This window comes from Hakea prostrata, chromosome 7 (assembly GCF_041222555.1).
Source record: "Hakea prostrata isolate BN-2017 chromosome 7, UWA_Hpros_2, whole genome shotgun sequence".
Taxonomy (NCBI): Eukaryota; Viridiplantae; Streptophyta; class Magnoliopsida; order Proteales; family Proteaceae; genus Hakea; species Hakea prostrata.
In genome coordinates this window covers 54,429,849-54,443,626 of record NC_142606.1, presented here as the reverse complement: position 1 = coordinate 54,443,626, position 13,778 = coordinate 54,429,849, and the positions used below count along the sequence as shown (strand labels likewise).

At 36.2% G+C, this 13,778-nt stretch overlaps 1 protein-coding gene across 1 annotated transcript; it reads right to left on the bottom strand.

Annotated features, from left to right (window-relative positions):
* Positions 1-459: 459 nt before the first annotated feature.
* LOC149011396 (nudix hydrolase 8-like) lies at positions 460-4,445 on the bottom strand. Its single transcript, XM_089162016.1, has 9 exons — positions 4,322-4,445; positions 3,417-3,700; positions 3,148-3,213; positions 2,500-2,637; positions 2,310-2,387; positions 2,126-2,176; positions 1,271-1,305; positions 954-1,062; positions 460-880 (listed from the first exon to the last, which is right to left on the bottom strand). Exons 1-9 carry the CDS (start codon positions 4,428-4,430, stop codon positions 698-700), a joined length of 1,053 nt encoding a protein of 350 aa, XP_089018142.1. The 5' UTR covers positions 4,431-4,445; the 3' UTR covers positions 460-697.
* Positions 4,446-13,778: the final 9,333 nt, after the last annotated feature.

The following is a 13,778-nucleotide window of genomic DNA, read 5'->3' as shown; positions in this document are numbered from 1 at the left end:
TCCACAGCTGTGGCCTACTCTTTTGTTTTGTGATAATCTCAGTGCCTTGCATATGACAATCAATCCTATCTTTCATGCCCGTACCGAGCACATTGAGTTGGATTATCATTTTGTGCAGGAGAAGGTGGCCCTTGGACATTTGATTACCCAATTTGTTTCCTCTTCTCATCAGCTTGCTTCTATTTTTACGAAGCCATTGGCTCGTCGAGAGTTTTCTATTTTATGTTCCAAACTTGGCCTTCTGGCTCAGCCACATTTGAGGGGGGATGTAAGGGTATAAGTGTCTTTTCATCTTATATATAGGATTATTATAAGTAGTCTCATTTGTATGTAACTGGTTTCATTATCGAGAATACATATTTTCAGATCTCATTCTCTCTCACTCTAAACCTTGCTTGTAATCATTGCATAAATTATCTTAAACATCTCTTCCACATTGGCTATGAAATGAAGCTACAAGTTATAGCATCCAAATGCACAGATATTATTATTAATAGTTCAGAAGAGAATAATAGGGCGAAACTAGTGCCTAATTAAAGGCTTTCGAACAAGCAGAGTTTGAGGGGGCAATATTCCTATGGAGTCTTACACGAGCAATTTTTTACTGAGAGGCTATTTCAATGCCTTGACCTCAAGGTACAATTGTGGTCTACCAACCATTACGCCAAGACCTACCCCTCAGAAGAGAACAATGGCCTTAGATTTTTAAGTTATTGTAATAAAGGTATGACATTTTCCCATCTAATTTGGAAGTCATCTCATGAGCAGAAAGTCCACTGTATTGATTTTCATATGTTGCAATACAAAGATCAATAATCTTCTTTGACATCTGATCATCTTGATTGAAGGATTGTCCCACAAATTCATCAATAGGCATCCACTGAAGAGACAATTTTAAGAGAAATTAACAAAATATTAGAAGAAAATAAACATAAAATGTAGGCCTTGATTACCTTTGCTTCTTCAATCTCGTTTTCATCAATACTGATCTCTGATGACAAAGGCTTAAGCATACAGATGAAGAGCAAATCTGATTTCTCAAAAGCTAGAAGGTGTGCATGCCTGAAATTAGAAATGAAAATGGTAATTAAGTCCAACATCTTCCACCATGAAGAAAATATTAGTTTTGTGATTTAAATAGGAGCAAATTAGTCTGCTGCAATTGAATCACAGAATATAAAGTCATTAGTTTCTGGGCATTCTTGATTTTATTTAATGAAAGGAAAAGATTGACATGATCTGAAATCTGGAATGTAAAGATTGTTGTTACCTGAAAGCAATCATCTCCATGAAGGTTGTATCTATCTGTAGAAGAATCATCATAGAAAGAGGTCCATTAGTCAAACGCTAAATGAACATTAATTATGAGGCAAGTTCTTCATTTTTTGTACTTCAACCATTAGGCAAGGTTCGACATTTTGCCGACATGTTAACAACTTTTGGCAGGGTGTTGATGAAAATTCAACCCTGGTCTCGGGGGGTATTTACGGTCGTTTTGGCTTGAATGTTGTTGTGTAGCATATGTTAAGGCCAATAAACACACTGGGAGCATTATTTTGGCCTAAAACATCAGTTAATCTAAATTTTTTGATTGGCACATGTCCGGCTATATGCGGGCAAAATTGGAAGTTTGGAAAACTCATATAAACTAATGCAAATATGCAAAGAGAACACAAATACACAACTAGCGAAGAGAAGTACTAAAGTCTACAATTCATTACAATTATGTTGAGTATGGTTCATGCTTCACATTTTGTTGCCGACGAATGCGGGGTCCGGGGAGGCCGCCCCGGCGGGGTGTGGGGGCAGTGCCCCCAGAGCTTGTAGATGTCCTACATCACTTTGGCAAATATCGAATAAAAATCAGTGAAAAATCGAATGAAATTTTGTTAAATATGGTGAATTTGGTTATATATCGTCGAAAAATCGACTTTTCATGATAGATTGCTGATTTTTTACAATATATGGGTGATTTTTTTAATAAGTCATTTCGCTAGGGTGTCACCCCCTAGCGTCATGGCGATTGACACCCTAGCGACATGGCGATATATCGCCAACACATTGAACCTTACCATTAGGCAATCACTAAGATAAAGAGATTGAAGCAAGTTAAGATTCTTCTTACACCAGTTTCTTCTTTCACTTCCCTTACAGCTCCGGCAAATATTTCTTCAGACTGGGAAGAACACAAAAGTCACACCTAGAATCACATTTGTCTTGAATCATTTGCAAACAATGTTCAAATGCTCTTAGATAACTATGAGAAAACTTTTAATGTCTGGGATTCATGCATGGTGATAGTTGAGTACCTTATTGATAAATCCTGTTGGTAACTTCCATATACCAGAGCATCTACAAGGACATTTCTTTTCTTTCACTACAAGCACCTGTTTGACAGCAAATTTGACAAAGTGGTTAAGAAGGATGTTTGATTCATTAAATCATGAATTAGTTGAATATAATAGTAAGGCGATGCGAAACATTTCTTTTAGACCATACCTCTCCTTTTTCATTCATCACAAATCCACCAACACCTATCAGATGCGAAGGACTCGCAGGCAGCATGCAAAGGTCATTTGGAATCCAATGTGTTAACATTACGTAGCCAGGCTCTGCATGATGATAGCTGAAACCTTCCTGAAAGCATAAGCATGAGAGGGTACAATTTAGGCATAATAATTGTGAAAATTTCATTAGAACACAAAATAGTAAGAACCATTTTGTATTTTTATGTTCAAGTAGTTATGCAGATGTAGAGGAAATCTGGGATCTGCTCAAACTTGAAAAGCATTGTGATTATAGGTTCACAGGTCACATGTAGGGCTAACTCAGAATTTAAATCTTCTGCGATTCAGTACTTCTTCTCCAAGGTTCCCCTGTAGCAGGATTAGTTCGGTTTATGGGTAGAAGACTTTAACAATTTTTGTGTATCATTAAATACTTAACATGTTCAGCTCTACATCAGTTAAGGGGTGGCCTTTGTTCACTACCTGAGGATGATGGCACTTGAGAAATGGCACCAAGACTGAAACATTGTTATCTTGAGTTTTGTTACATTTTCACATGTATGTATGGGAGAAGAACAGCAAGATAAAAAGATAGGCATTTCATCTAAAATCAATCAGCAATGAACGACAGAACTCCTACCTTGATGGCTATTGGAACAAGGTCAGCTTGTTCATCTAGTATCTTTAGCCATACTCCCTTCTTACCCTGCAATATGTATTGATATGTTGAGCAATGGTGGTAAGAGTAACAAGAATATATTTTGAGTTGGGAAAAGAAACAAATATGTGGATGATTTAATGTGTGTATATTGTAATCTACATATCTTCCTTGAACGTCTCTGTTTAACTGATTTGATGGTGATGTAAGAGAATGATCATTTAGGTAACATAATGTAAGAAGCCCAGAACCTTTAACTTCCAGTTGGAGAGTGAAGCACAAAGCATAGAAGCAAATGCATTTGCACTGGGAGGTAAGCAATCTGGATTGATAATAACCCCATCATAGTCATCGTCGTAGGCATCAAGCAAGTCAAGTTTCATGGTTGGTGATTGAACATCTGAGGAGAGAACTTGAACTGCCTGTTTCTTGAACACATTCTTGCTGACTTGTAACAGTGAATTCCCACTACCATCATTAGATGAGTTGAGTTTAAGCTTCGGCATTGCTGAATGATGTACCTTGCATGGAAAACCTGGATAAATAATGAAAATGTAGTATTACTTTTGAGAGGATATTTGTGTATATAGCAGTAGTATGCATCGTGGGTAGAGGACTATGCTCCCCTCACACTCCTCCACCACATATTTAGGAAGACACCCCGTTTCTTGTCTATCTTGTCAGTGTTCAGGGGTGGGCCCCCCGCCTAAATGTACAGTTAAAGTGTGTAAGGGGATCACATTTATCTACCCCTGCAGGTAGAGATACGAAGTCAGAAGAAGAGCAGCAGATATTGAGTATAAGTGAGACTGCACTGATCAGAATTACAACGGCCATTGACTGCAGGCTTTGTTCAGCCTTAATAACAAAGTGATAAATGCTTTCATTAACAGGAGATGACTGAAACTTTAGCCATAGAGGACCATCCACCCCAGCACCCCTGATTTCTGTTTTTGTGGGTAGTTGAGATGGGATTGACTTCTATAAACACTTTAATATCATTTATTTGATCAGAAAAAGAACTATGGAAGCTAAATCAGTCATTTGATATGGTAGAATATCAACAACAATAAAAAAAACTTCACATGATGTTCGTTAGATGGCTAACCAATATGAACATAAGAGTACCAGTAGAAATTGTAGTCTTCAAACTTACCCCATGTTAACTGATCATTCGAACTGATATTTGCTGTCGATGGTAATCTTGGCTTTGTTGAGAATTGGTGGAAGCACAACCCTGAAAGTCTCGACCCTTGAGCCACCATCACTTCTATCACAGGAACCCAGATGGCTAGAGTAGGTAAGAAACTCACCTTCATATAGGGCTGGCTGTGCAACTGGTAAAAAGCATAGAATACAGAATCCAGTAAGGCAAGTAGGAGTTCAAGAGAAGGAAATCAACTATTTTTCTCCCCTTTTCATCCATCTTCCAGTTAGGCATTGGATGGTATTTTTAGTCCCTTTCTTACATCACAGACATATTCGAAATCTCGATGCACCTGAACATTATTATATTAGAACTAAATGACAGAATCAATATCTTTGTAGATAATGAAATAGTGGCAGAAACATATACAACTACCATTTATTCCTAAATATGGATGATGAGAATGTTCTCTAGCTCCATTTTTTAGAAACAGAAGTTTAAATATAAGGGAATATTCCCGAGTATGGTGTCTTCTTATCTTGTATACTATCTTGAAACATTCACTCAAAACTTTTAAGATTCTGAAAGGAAATTCATTTTGTGTGTGTTGATCTTAAGTAGGTGATTTGTAATTTCAAAACACCAATTTTTATTGGTCTGGAGAAGCTGAACTTCTCTTTTCAACTGATTCCCCCAAGCTTGCCTGTTTTCCATCAGCCTTCATGTTGAAGCTTTTGAAGAATAAAAAGCTCTTATCGCATTCTGTATTGTTATCACCATCTTCTTGAATCATTCCATCAATGGAAGCATCTCCAACTATTCTTGACTGAAAATGGATTCTTCATTCATTATATATATGCAACTTCCTGTCAACTTTTAGCCAAAAATGATCCTACAATACAAATTTTAATCTATTTTTGAGTATATGCTTAAATTGATCTATTCTAATGAAAAATAGGGCCATAAATCCTACCCAACACATCTATTTGTATTTAGAGGTCAAAAATTGTCCTAGAATAATGATAAGATTTCAGCTATCTGCAAGTGATATTGATGTGAGAAATGGAAATCACACCATCAAAAATTGGCATTTTTATCAAATCTTCTTATGATCCAGCCTTGTATTGCCTTAAGCCCGATTAAGGACAAAGATAGGGCCAATAAGGAATAGCGATAAGCAACACGAACAGGGCAAACATGTCCCAACTGAGCCCATATAGGGATAATCGAGGCGGGATTAGATTTAGATTTACCGATCGAGTTTTAGAGTCAAGAACAAGAATCTTTGGTCCTAAATTCTGAAGAGGACAAGAATGGGCTTATGTAGAGCCAAGGCTCGGATTGGGTTCAGAAAAACCCAACCCCGGTCGTCCTTGTTGCAAGCCTACTTAAGAGTAATTGCTTCCTCAATGGATTGTTGAGGCATAAAATGGGGCTTCGTGTTGTTCAATAGACAGCAAGAGAGAAAGCCCACTGGAAGTTCACATTCAGTGGTACATGGTGGACCAGTTGACAAGAGGTCAACCAAGCCCAATCCAATCAAGATATGGTCCAAGTAGTGGATCAAGCTTGGTTTGAAGCAAAAAGGAGCTTCAACACTGGCACACACCAATGTTATGGAACTAAGCATTAATTATATCCTCTTTTTCGTACTAAAGAAAATATTATATATATTATATATTATATCCTCTTTTTGCTTTTCCTAAAGCAACATCCCCCGGGGGGAGGGGTGTCATGGTTCAAATAAGGATGTCAATGGGTTGGCATGGTCTAGCTTCCATTTGGAAAAATCAAAATTAAATCATTAGAAAAAATTTAATTGTGGTTTGGTTTAGGTTCGGCAGTTCGGTTTATGCTAACGGGTTTGTAATGGTTTCGATTTGATCTAGTATTGATTTTTTGTTATCCGCTGAGTCCGGTTTATGTCTATTTTCACTTCATTCTTCAAATTATCCTCAGAAATACTGCCTGAAAATATTACTACATGACTAAGTGATACGGGAGATCCACATTCGGCCGGGATAAAACCCACTCGGGTAACCAACCGGTTTAATGGTTGGGACGTAACCCGGTCATACTTGATTAATATGGAATATGAACATTTTCTGGTTAATTCCTAAACAGCATTCACTTGGGACCTTAATCTGATCACCGATTGACTTTATCATCGGAGGCGGTTGTTCGGCATCCGAGCCGGCCCACGTCTAACCCTTTTTGCAGGCTTTGTCATCATCAGACTCGAGATATCATTCAGGAGTCAATCCAGCTTGGTCGAGACTAAGATCAGATCTGAGACGCAACACTGTACAACCACATATAAATAAAAGTACCCAAAGCAAAGCACATCCAAATTGCTCTTTAATGGGTTTCAAGCAAGTACAGTTGCTTAACAGGCAAACTAGTTTGGTTTGACTTTTTACGGTTAGAGCTCTTTCTATTTTCAATTGGTTCAGCTTGATTCAAGGCTCTAACATACCAAAAATCCAAACTGATATAATAACACTTTTGATTGGATTTGAACCCATTTTTCTAATTTGGTCCGGGCCAATTTGCACTGAGAAGAACCAGGTGAATGGACCATTTGACATCTCTATCTTTTTCTTTATCTTGGTAAATATATGTTTTGACATCTCTATTTGAACCATTGAGCATGACTAGCTGTTCAACTAAGTGGGTAATGTATCTAATGAAGAAAGCTAAGTTTTTTTTTTTTTTTTTTTTTTTTCGGTAAAATGGAGAAAGCAAGTCAGTTTCAATGAAAGTCACACCTAGAATTAGATAAACCTAACCGTATCTAATTTTGGGCCAGTGAGGCCCACTTCACTTGTGGTCAAGGGGTGTCACGAAAAGGTTAGAAGTTTCTCCTCAGGCTTATCTTCTCGTCCCTGTGTCTTCGAGTATAATTTTTGAACTAAGGTACAAGTAGTTCTAAAAAACTCTATCTCACGTTAAGCTTAAATAGGGTTTGAGCTCAAAATTTTAACTTCGAAAGCAAGTCAAAGATGATTTAGAGTGGCCCTGATTAAACTTAAAGACTGGCCAAGGATCATAATGAAATGAATATTAAAAATGAAGGATGAAAAATCGTTTTCTTTGACATAGTATATCTATATATAGTATTATCAATCTATGAAAATACCAATAGGAATTGACCAATATAACCATGACTACATAAAGCTTTTTTAATCAAAATTCTCATAGGCTTGACAAAAGTTTTGAGGCTAGAAAAGTCTTAGAAATGAGGGCCTTGTACATGGTTTCATTTATATAAGGGACAATTATTGATGCCCTTGTATTAAATTTAATTATTACCTTATCTCTTTACTTTCTGAAAAATACTATCTTATACTTGGTTTCATTTATATAAAGGACAAATGCCCTTTTACAAAATCTTAATTACTATCTTATCTCTCGTACTTTTTTAAAATGTAATTTCAATTTTAGACTTTGTTTGAAATTATTGATCTTCCCCAACTATTAAGCTTTGCCAATTAATTGATGATATATATGACATCTTTGTATTTTTCAAAAATTATAAAATGACCCTAAGATTTGTTATTATTTTGATGTCGAAATAATTAAAAAAAAAAAAAACACAAAAAGCCAAATAGAAGAATAGTTGATAATGGAGAACTTTATCTCTCAAAAGTTTTTTTAGAAACAACAATATTCGTCCAAGAAATCCTAAAATAAAAACCAAAAACAAAAAAAAAATGCTACTAAAAACAGTAAAATGCCCCCGAAACGTGAAAAAACGTCCATCACCTCAAAGCACTGAGGCTTTTTCACAAGCTCATTTTGAATCAATATGACAAGTTTCATCCCATTCAAAGTCCAGGACCTAAAGTTACCCCATGTGCATCATACTTATTTACCCTTTATGTCATCTCATCAAGATCTAACTTTCGAAACCCAAGTTAACTATTATATAAGGGCAAAATTAGTCTTTGATATGGCTTTTCTAAACAAATGTAATATCGTCTTTTGACTTCTTAATTCTTGCAGATGACAAGATGCGTATTGCACATCTTGTCTTTCAACACCCTTAGAAATGAAAGAGGCAATAATAATTTTATGAAGAGTATGTTAGATTAATAGTTAAGCCACAGTATAACAAGACAATAATAATTACCCTTTTATTCAAACATGTTCTTTTACAAAGACCTTCATTTTTGGACCACCTATTGATCACCATCCTGCAATGAAAACCAAGAAGGATAATCATCAAGAGGGCTCAAAGCTAGTATAGATAGGGAATGCATGCTCTCATTCATAGACAGACTAGCCAGCCTAGCTAGGGAAGGCATGGAAAGGCAAGAGGCAATCAAGAGATGTGAAAATGGTCCCCTGAGCATTTTATTATTTTTAAAATTTAAGGGTATGTGGCCTTTTGGTGTGACATTTCTCCTATCCTGTGTTTGAAAAACAATTGATGTGTTTGAATAGATTGTCAAAATCTCATTGTGATAAGAGTACTGTGGTCGTCAATAATCTTGTTTAGTTCATCATGGAGATATTTTGATAAATTCATTTTTCTAACTTTTATGAACATGGTTTCATCAAAACAATCCCTTAAAAAGAAAGAAAAGTCGAAGGTTTTGTTTGGTAAAAATTTCCAAATCAAATTAGTTTTAGCGATTCTGTAGAGAATCAGTAGTCAAGGGTTATTGTTCTAATTTTGAAATAAATAATCAAAAGATTTTCTTTTTAAAGGTGGTCTCACTTCTCAAAGACCCTCCAACGGCTAGATTATTACTTGTTTTCTTGGGAGGTCGACACATCAGATAAAGAAAAAGAAAGAAAGAAAGAAGAAGAAAGGAAACAAAGCAAAGAGCAGCAAAGGAAAAGAGAAATTTCTCCCTCCTTACGCCCTTAAAATTGTGAGCTTTGTGCCACCCATTTCAGTTTCAATAGTGTGTTGTTTCAATGGAACCTGATTCGATACTCCTCATGTAATGATATCTTACCGTTGATGCAAGATGATCCAATGTTCCATTTTTCAGTGGTGGGTTAAGGGTCTCCATTATGATCTAATCCTGAGATTTATAAGTAGATTGTCCATCAAATTTCGTTGTCCATTTTTCCTTTTTCTTTGGAACTGCAGTTTGTTTGAGGCTGTAGATGTATCTCAACCGTTCTCAAGGGATAGTTTTATATAATTATTTAATTACATAATAGGTCTTCGTCTTGGATCCAAGATGGTTCAAATTATTGACCTCATACTATGAGGTGTTGGTCTTTGTCAACTAATTCTGCCATTTGAGATTATTGTTAATATTAAAGCTTTTTCTTGTCTTTTGCACGTTAATTTGCAGCAATCACGTTAAAGTTGGAAATGATTAATGAGAGTACACATAGAAATATTGATTTGGATGAGATTTAGTTTGAAAATGCCATGTCAGTATTGCCACATCAACCTCCATCAGTTTTAATGATAACAACCATGAATTACTAATGGCTATACGGGGTTGTGTTTGTCTAATTCAATATAAGAGCAAGTGGACCAAATCTAACTCAACGCCGAATACCTAACCCAAGTCAAGGCCAACCAAGCCAAAATAGACATGAAGTCTATGTCAAGATGAGCATGAAAAATGGAGTGCAAGAAGATTCAAGAATATCAATGAACATCAAGTCAAACTCAAGCAAGAAGACTTAGAAAATTCAGGACTTAGGACACCTCCACATGTTCTCATATGTAATTGCACTCAATTATATATATACATCATTTAAACTGACCTATAACATGTTAGGAGAGTATATGAGAATTAGGGTTGGTTAGAAATACCAAGAACCCAATCAAGTCCATGAATGCACATTACTGTGCACTCTATGCTGCAGACGGACGCCCGTCTGGTCACCGAGTGCCAGATGCAAATAATTCCATGAATGCACATTACTGTGCACTTTGTGCTACAGACGGATGTCCGTCTGGTCACAGAGTGCTAGACAAAATTTCCTTCTGGCAGTTGAAAGTTAGACAAACGACCGTTTGGTATAAAGAAGTGCCTCATCAACTATTTTTTAAATGGCTACTTCCCAGATGGAGCTCTGTCTGATTTAGACGGACGTCCATCTGGACTGAAACTTCATATAAATTTCTATCCATTAGAAGGTTGGGTCAAGTAGTTAATGAATGCTATCTATAGAAGCCCAACCAACACCTTCTGAGAGTCTGAACCTTGTCAATTGATCAATTACTCCCCAAATACTCTCAAGCTTTAAAATTACAAGAAATCAATTGTATTTTGCCTCTCATCTTCATTCAACCTTGGAGAACATACCAAGGTGTTAAGCAAGCTTGTGGAAGCCAAGCTTGAAGTGATTGAAGGCATTGGTAGTGCATTCATTTCCAATTGAGCATATACTCTCATTGCGTCACACTTACATAAAAGGTAAATTGTCACACCTCTTGGTAGGTAACATTGTTTTCTTGTATTTGTTCGATTATAGTCTAGGTAGATTAGAATTGATTTTGGGTGCTCTTGCCCTATAAGAAATAAAGATTGTAAAGGGTATCCTTGCCCTATATAGAACAAAAATTGTAAAGGGTGCTCTTGTCCGTAAAAGTGTAAGGGTTTGATCTTCTACCCACCGTATTGAAAGAGAATCAGTAGAGCAAATCTCTCTTGAGGCTAAGAGAGGAGTGGACGAAGACTTGTAAATGCGAACCACTATAAATTCTTGTATTGTGGTTATTTGTTATTGTTTAATTTCATTTGAATTTTCAATTTATATTGAATTTGCAATCAAACCGAAAAATTGGGCAATTCCACTAATTATAACCTATTCACCCCTCCCCCCCTCTAGGTTGCTTTAACAACAAAATAGACACATGAGATGTTAACATATAGGGATAACTACTATTGTCCCATGTACTTTGGTTTTATAACTATTCAAATCTTGTTTTTTTTATGAAATTACTATTGCCCCCTCACTTTTAACGGTGTCAAGTGACTTTTAACATTGAATATGTAATGTTTATTTTCTCTTAATTAAAATTAAGAAGTCAAAAATATGACATTACCCTCACTTATAGAAACCATATTAAATATCAATTATATCCTACAATCTTATATTGTATAATCAATTTTGGATTTGAAAGAGTATCAGTTGTCTCCCTTTAAAATGTGTTGAAGATCCAAATTAAGAAAGTTTGTGAATGTTTTACTTCTTGAGAACTTTTTTTTTTTGTCCTTAACTCTATCAAAATGTGCATCGTGGTGAAGACAAACTATTGTGCAATATAAATTTAAGTTCAAGCAGTAAGAATAGTGACCTGGGAGAAACTAAACAAACCTCTGTGTGTGTATTGTCATTCTTGGAATTTACACAAAATAACAAAACATCAATGATCTCTGCTACAACGTGATACTTGTTCTTGAGGGTCTTACAGTTGCACTGAAAGATATAAATCACATGGGATTTTCAAGTAAGGTTCATCTTCAATGGAAACATTGTCTTGAAATTATTTTTCTTTTTGTTTTCTTCTAAGAATTTAATTCGAGGATTGGTGGGACCACATGCTTATGGTTATTGAAGCTCTCAAGCTCGATTTAAATTCTCTACAATCACAATGATGGAAGTTTTACCAACAAATTAACATATAATATGCTAATTGATAGGAAATTTGGTAACATGCAAAATGGTTAACACATATTAGGTGATTTCAATTTCCAACTTTGAATTAAATTTGATCTTTCTTCATTTTTAGATTCTATTTTGAGTTTTATTCAATCACATCTTTCCTCTATTCGGTGATTTATTTTTCGTGAAGAAAAAGAATTTAAGGTTAATTTTTTCCCATAATTAATTAAGGGTAGTATCATAACTTGACAAAAGGGTAAAAAAATAAAGAAATAAATCCAAAGTTATTTTTGGAATTTTTAGAAAATATATAGATGCCACATCATCAGTAAACTAACGGAGCTTAACGGTAGGACAACATTAGTAATCGAAGACAAAGTTAAAGGTCGGATTAGTAACTTTAAAAAGTACAGGGGATAAAGTAGCGTAAAAGTTTACAAGTATTATGAGCACGAGATCACAATGTGAAAGCAGGAACTTTTAGGCGCGTTACTATAGTCGTTGTCCTTAAGACGTAATTCGCCCTCATTGAAGGTGCTATGAGGTACCGGTAAACAGTCTCCGAGGATTCAAAGAAGCCCAACTCAAAATTGTTTTCCCCCAAGTTTTGAAAAGCACCGAAAAAACCCAAAAATAGAGAAAACTTCAGAATTTTAATTATGTCTTGCTATTGAGAAACTAGAGGTCATTTATAGGCATTGAGGTGCCTCTATTGAATAGTTCATGACTCTGTTGTATGGTGCACCTCTCTGTAGGGATACAAATTGTCACACCCCACTCGCCGGTCTCGGTTACCCGCCCGACAACTCGTGGGAGTGATCCATCACAGGATCCACAGTCTTACCCATCAATAATAATAAATGCAAGTAAAGACAATCATGAGCAAGAATAAGTTCAATAATTAAATAAAAGGATTACAGGAGTCCAAATATTCCAATAAAATAATCAAGGAAAGAATAAATGATCAAAAGAGTAATAAGTTCAGCGGAAGCAATTCAAAAAGAATTAAATGATCTTCTTTCTAGTTTCTTTCTCTAAAGCTAAAAACTCAGTTTATCAAGGTGAGGGGTTCTCTAATTCTTCTCCATACGATGGGCAAACTGCCTGGCAACTTGTCTCCTCCGCCCATCAATGGGTGCTATAAGCGCATTCCATGCACTTGCAGGAGCTCTCGCACAGACTATCTCCATTTCCCATTGCCGGTGCCACATCCTCTTCATACGAGAAGGCTCCTTCATAGGAAACCAATCCATCTTCCGGCCTATATCCTCCATATGTATAGGCTAATATAACATAGACAAATAAAGGAATGACTTTTTGTGAACTCAAGAAGAACAACAATAATTCTCATCCATATGTCAACATCAACAGAAATGAATATATGATATGCATGAAGTACAAAGTATAAATGCTACTAGATCTAACTATGCAAGTCTCTAACAGTTGACATGCTTTAAGATATACACCAGCCCTCCTCTGGGTAGGTCTAGTCACTCTGATTCGGCAAGGACTGGCTACCTCTGTAGGGATCCTGGGAAAAAGGGTAAGTCCACACCTGGCTCTCAAACCATGGTTGGGGTTAAGTCAACACTCTCTCACCACGACCATTGGCATGAGTATTGGCACATGTTGGGGTTTCTAATCCAATGCAAGTCATAATGGTAACATACTACATGAACCAGATACATCCCCTATGGCACCAACCAACTCGGTTTAGTATCCTTCGCAACCTAGGAATGAGAACCCTCATGGACTGGTTACCGCTATTGGACTCCATTCCATAACCCTATGGTCATCCACATATTCTTGGGTGGAATGCTCTCATGACTCCTCACGACACCCGGTTCGCTCCTTGAACGTCCATGAGCTCAACCCTAAC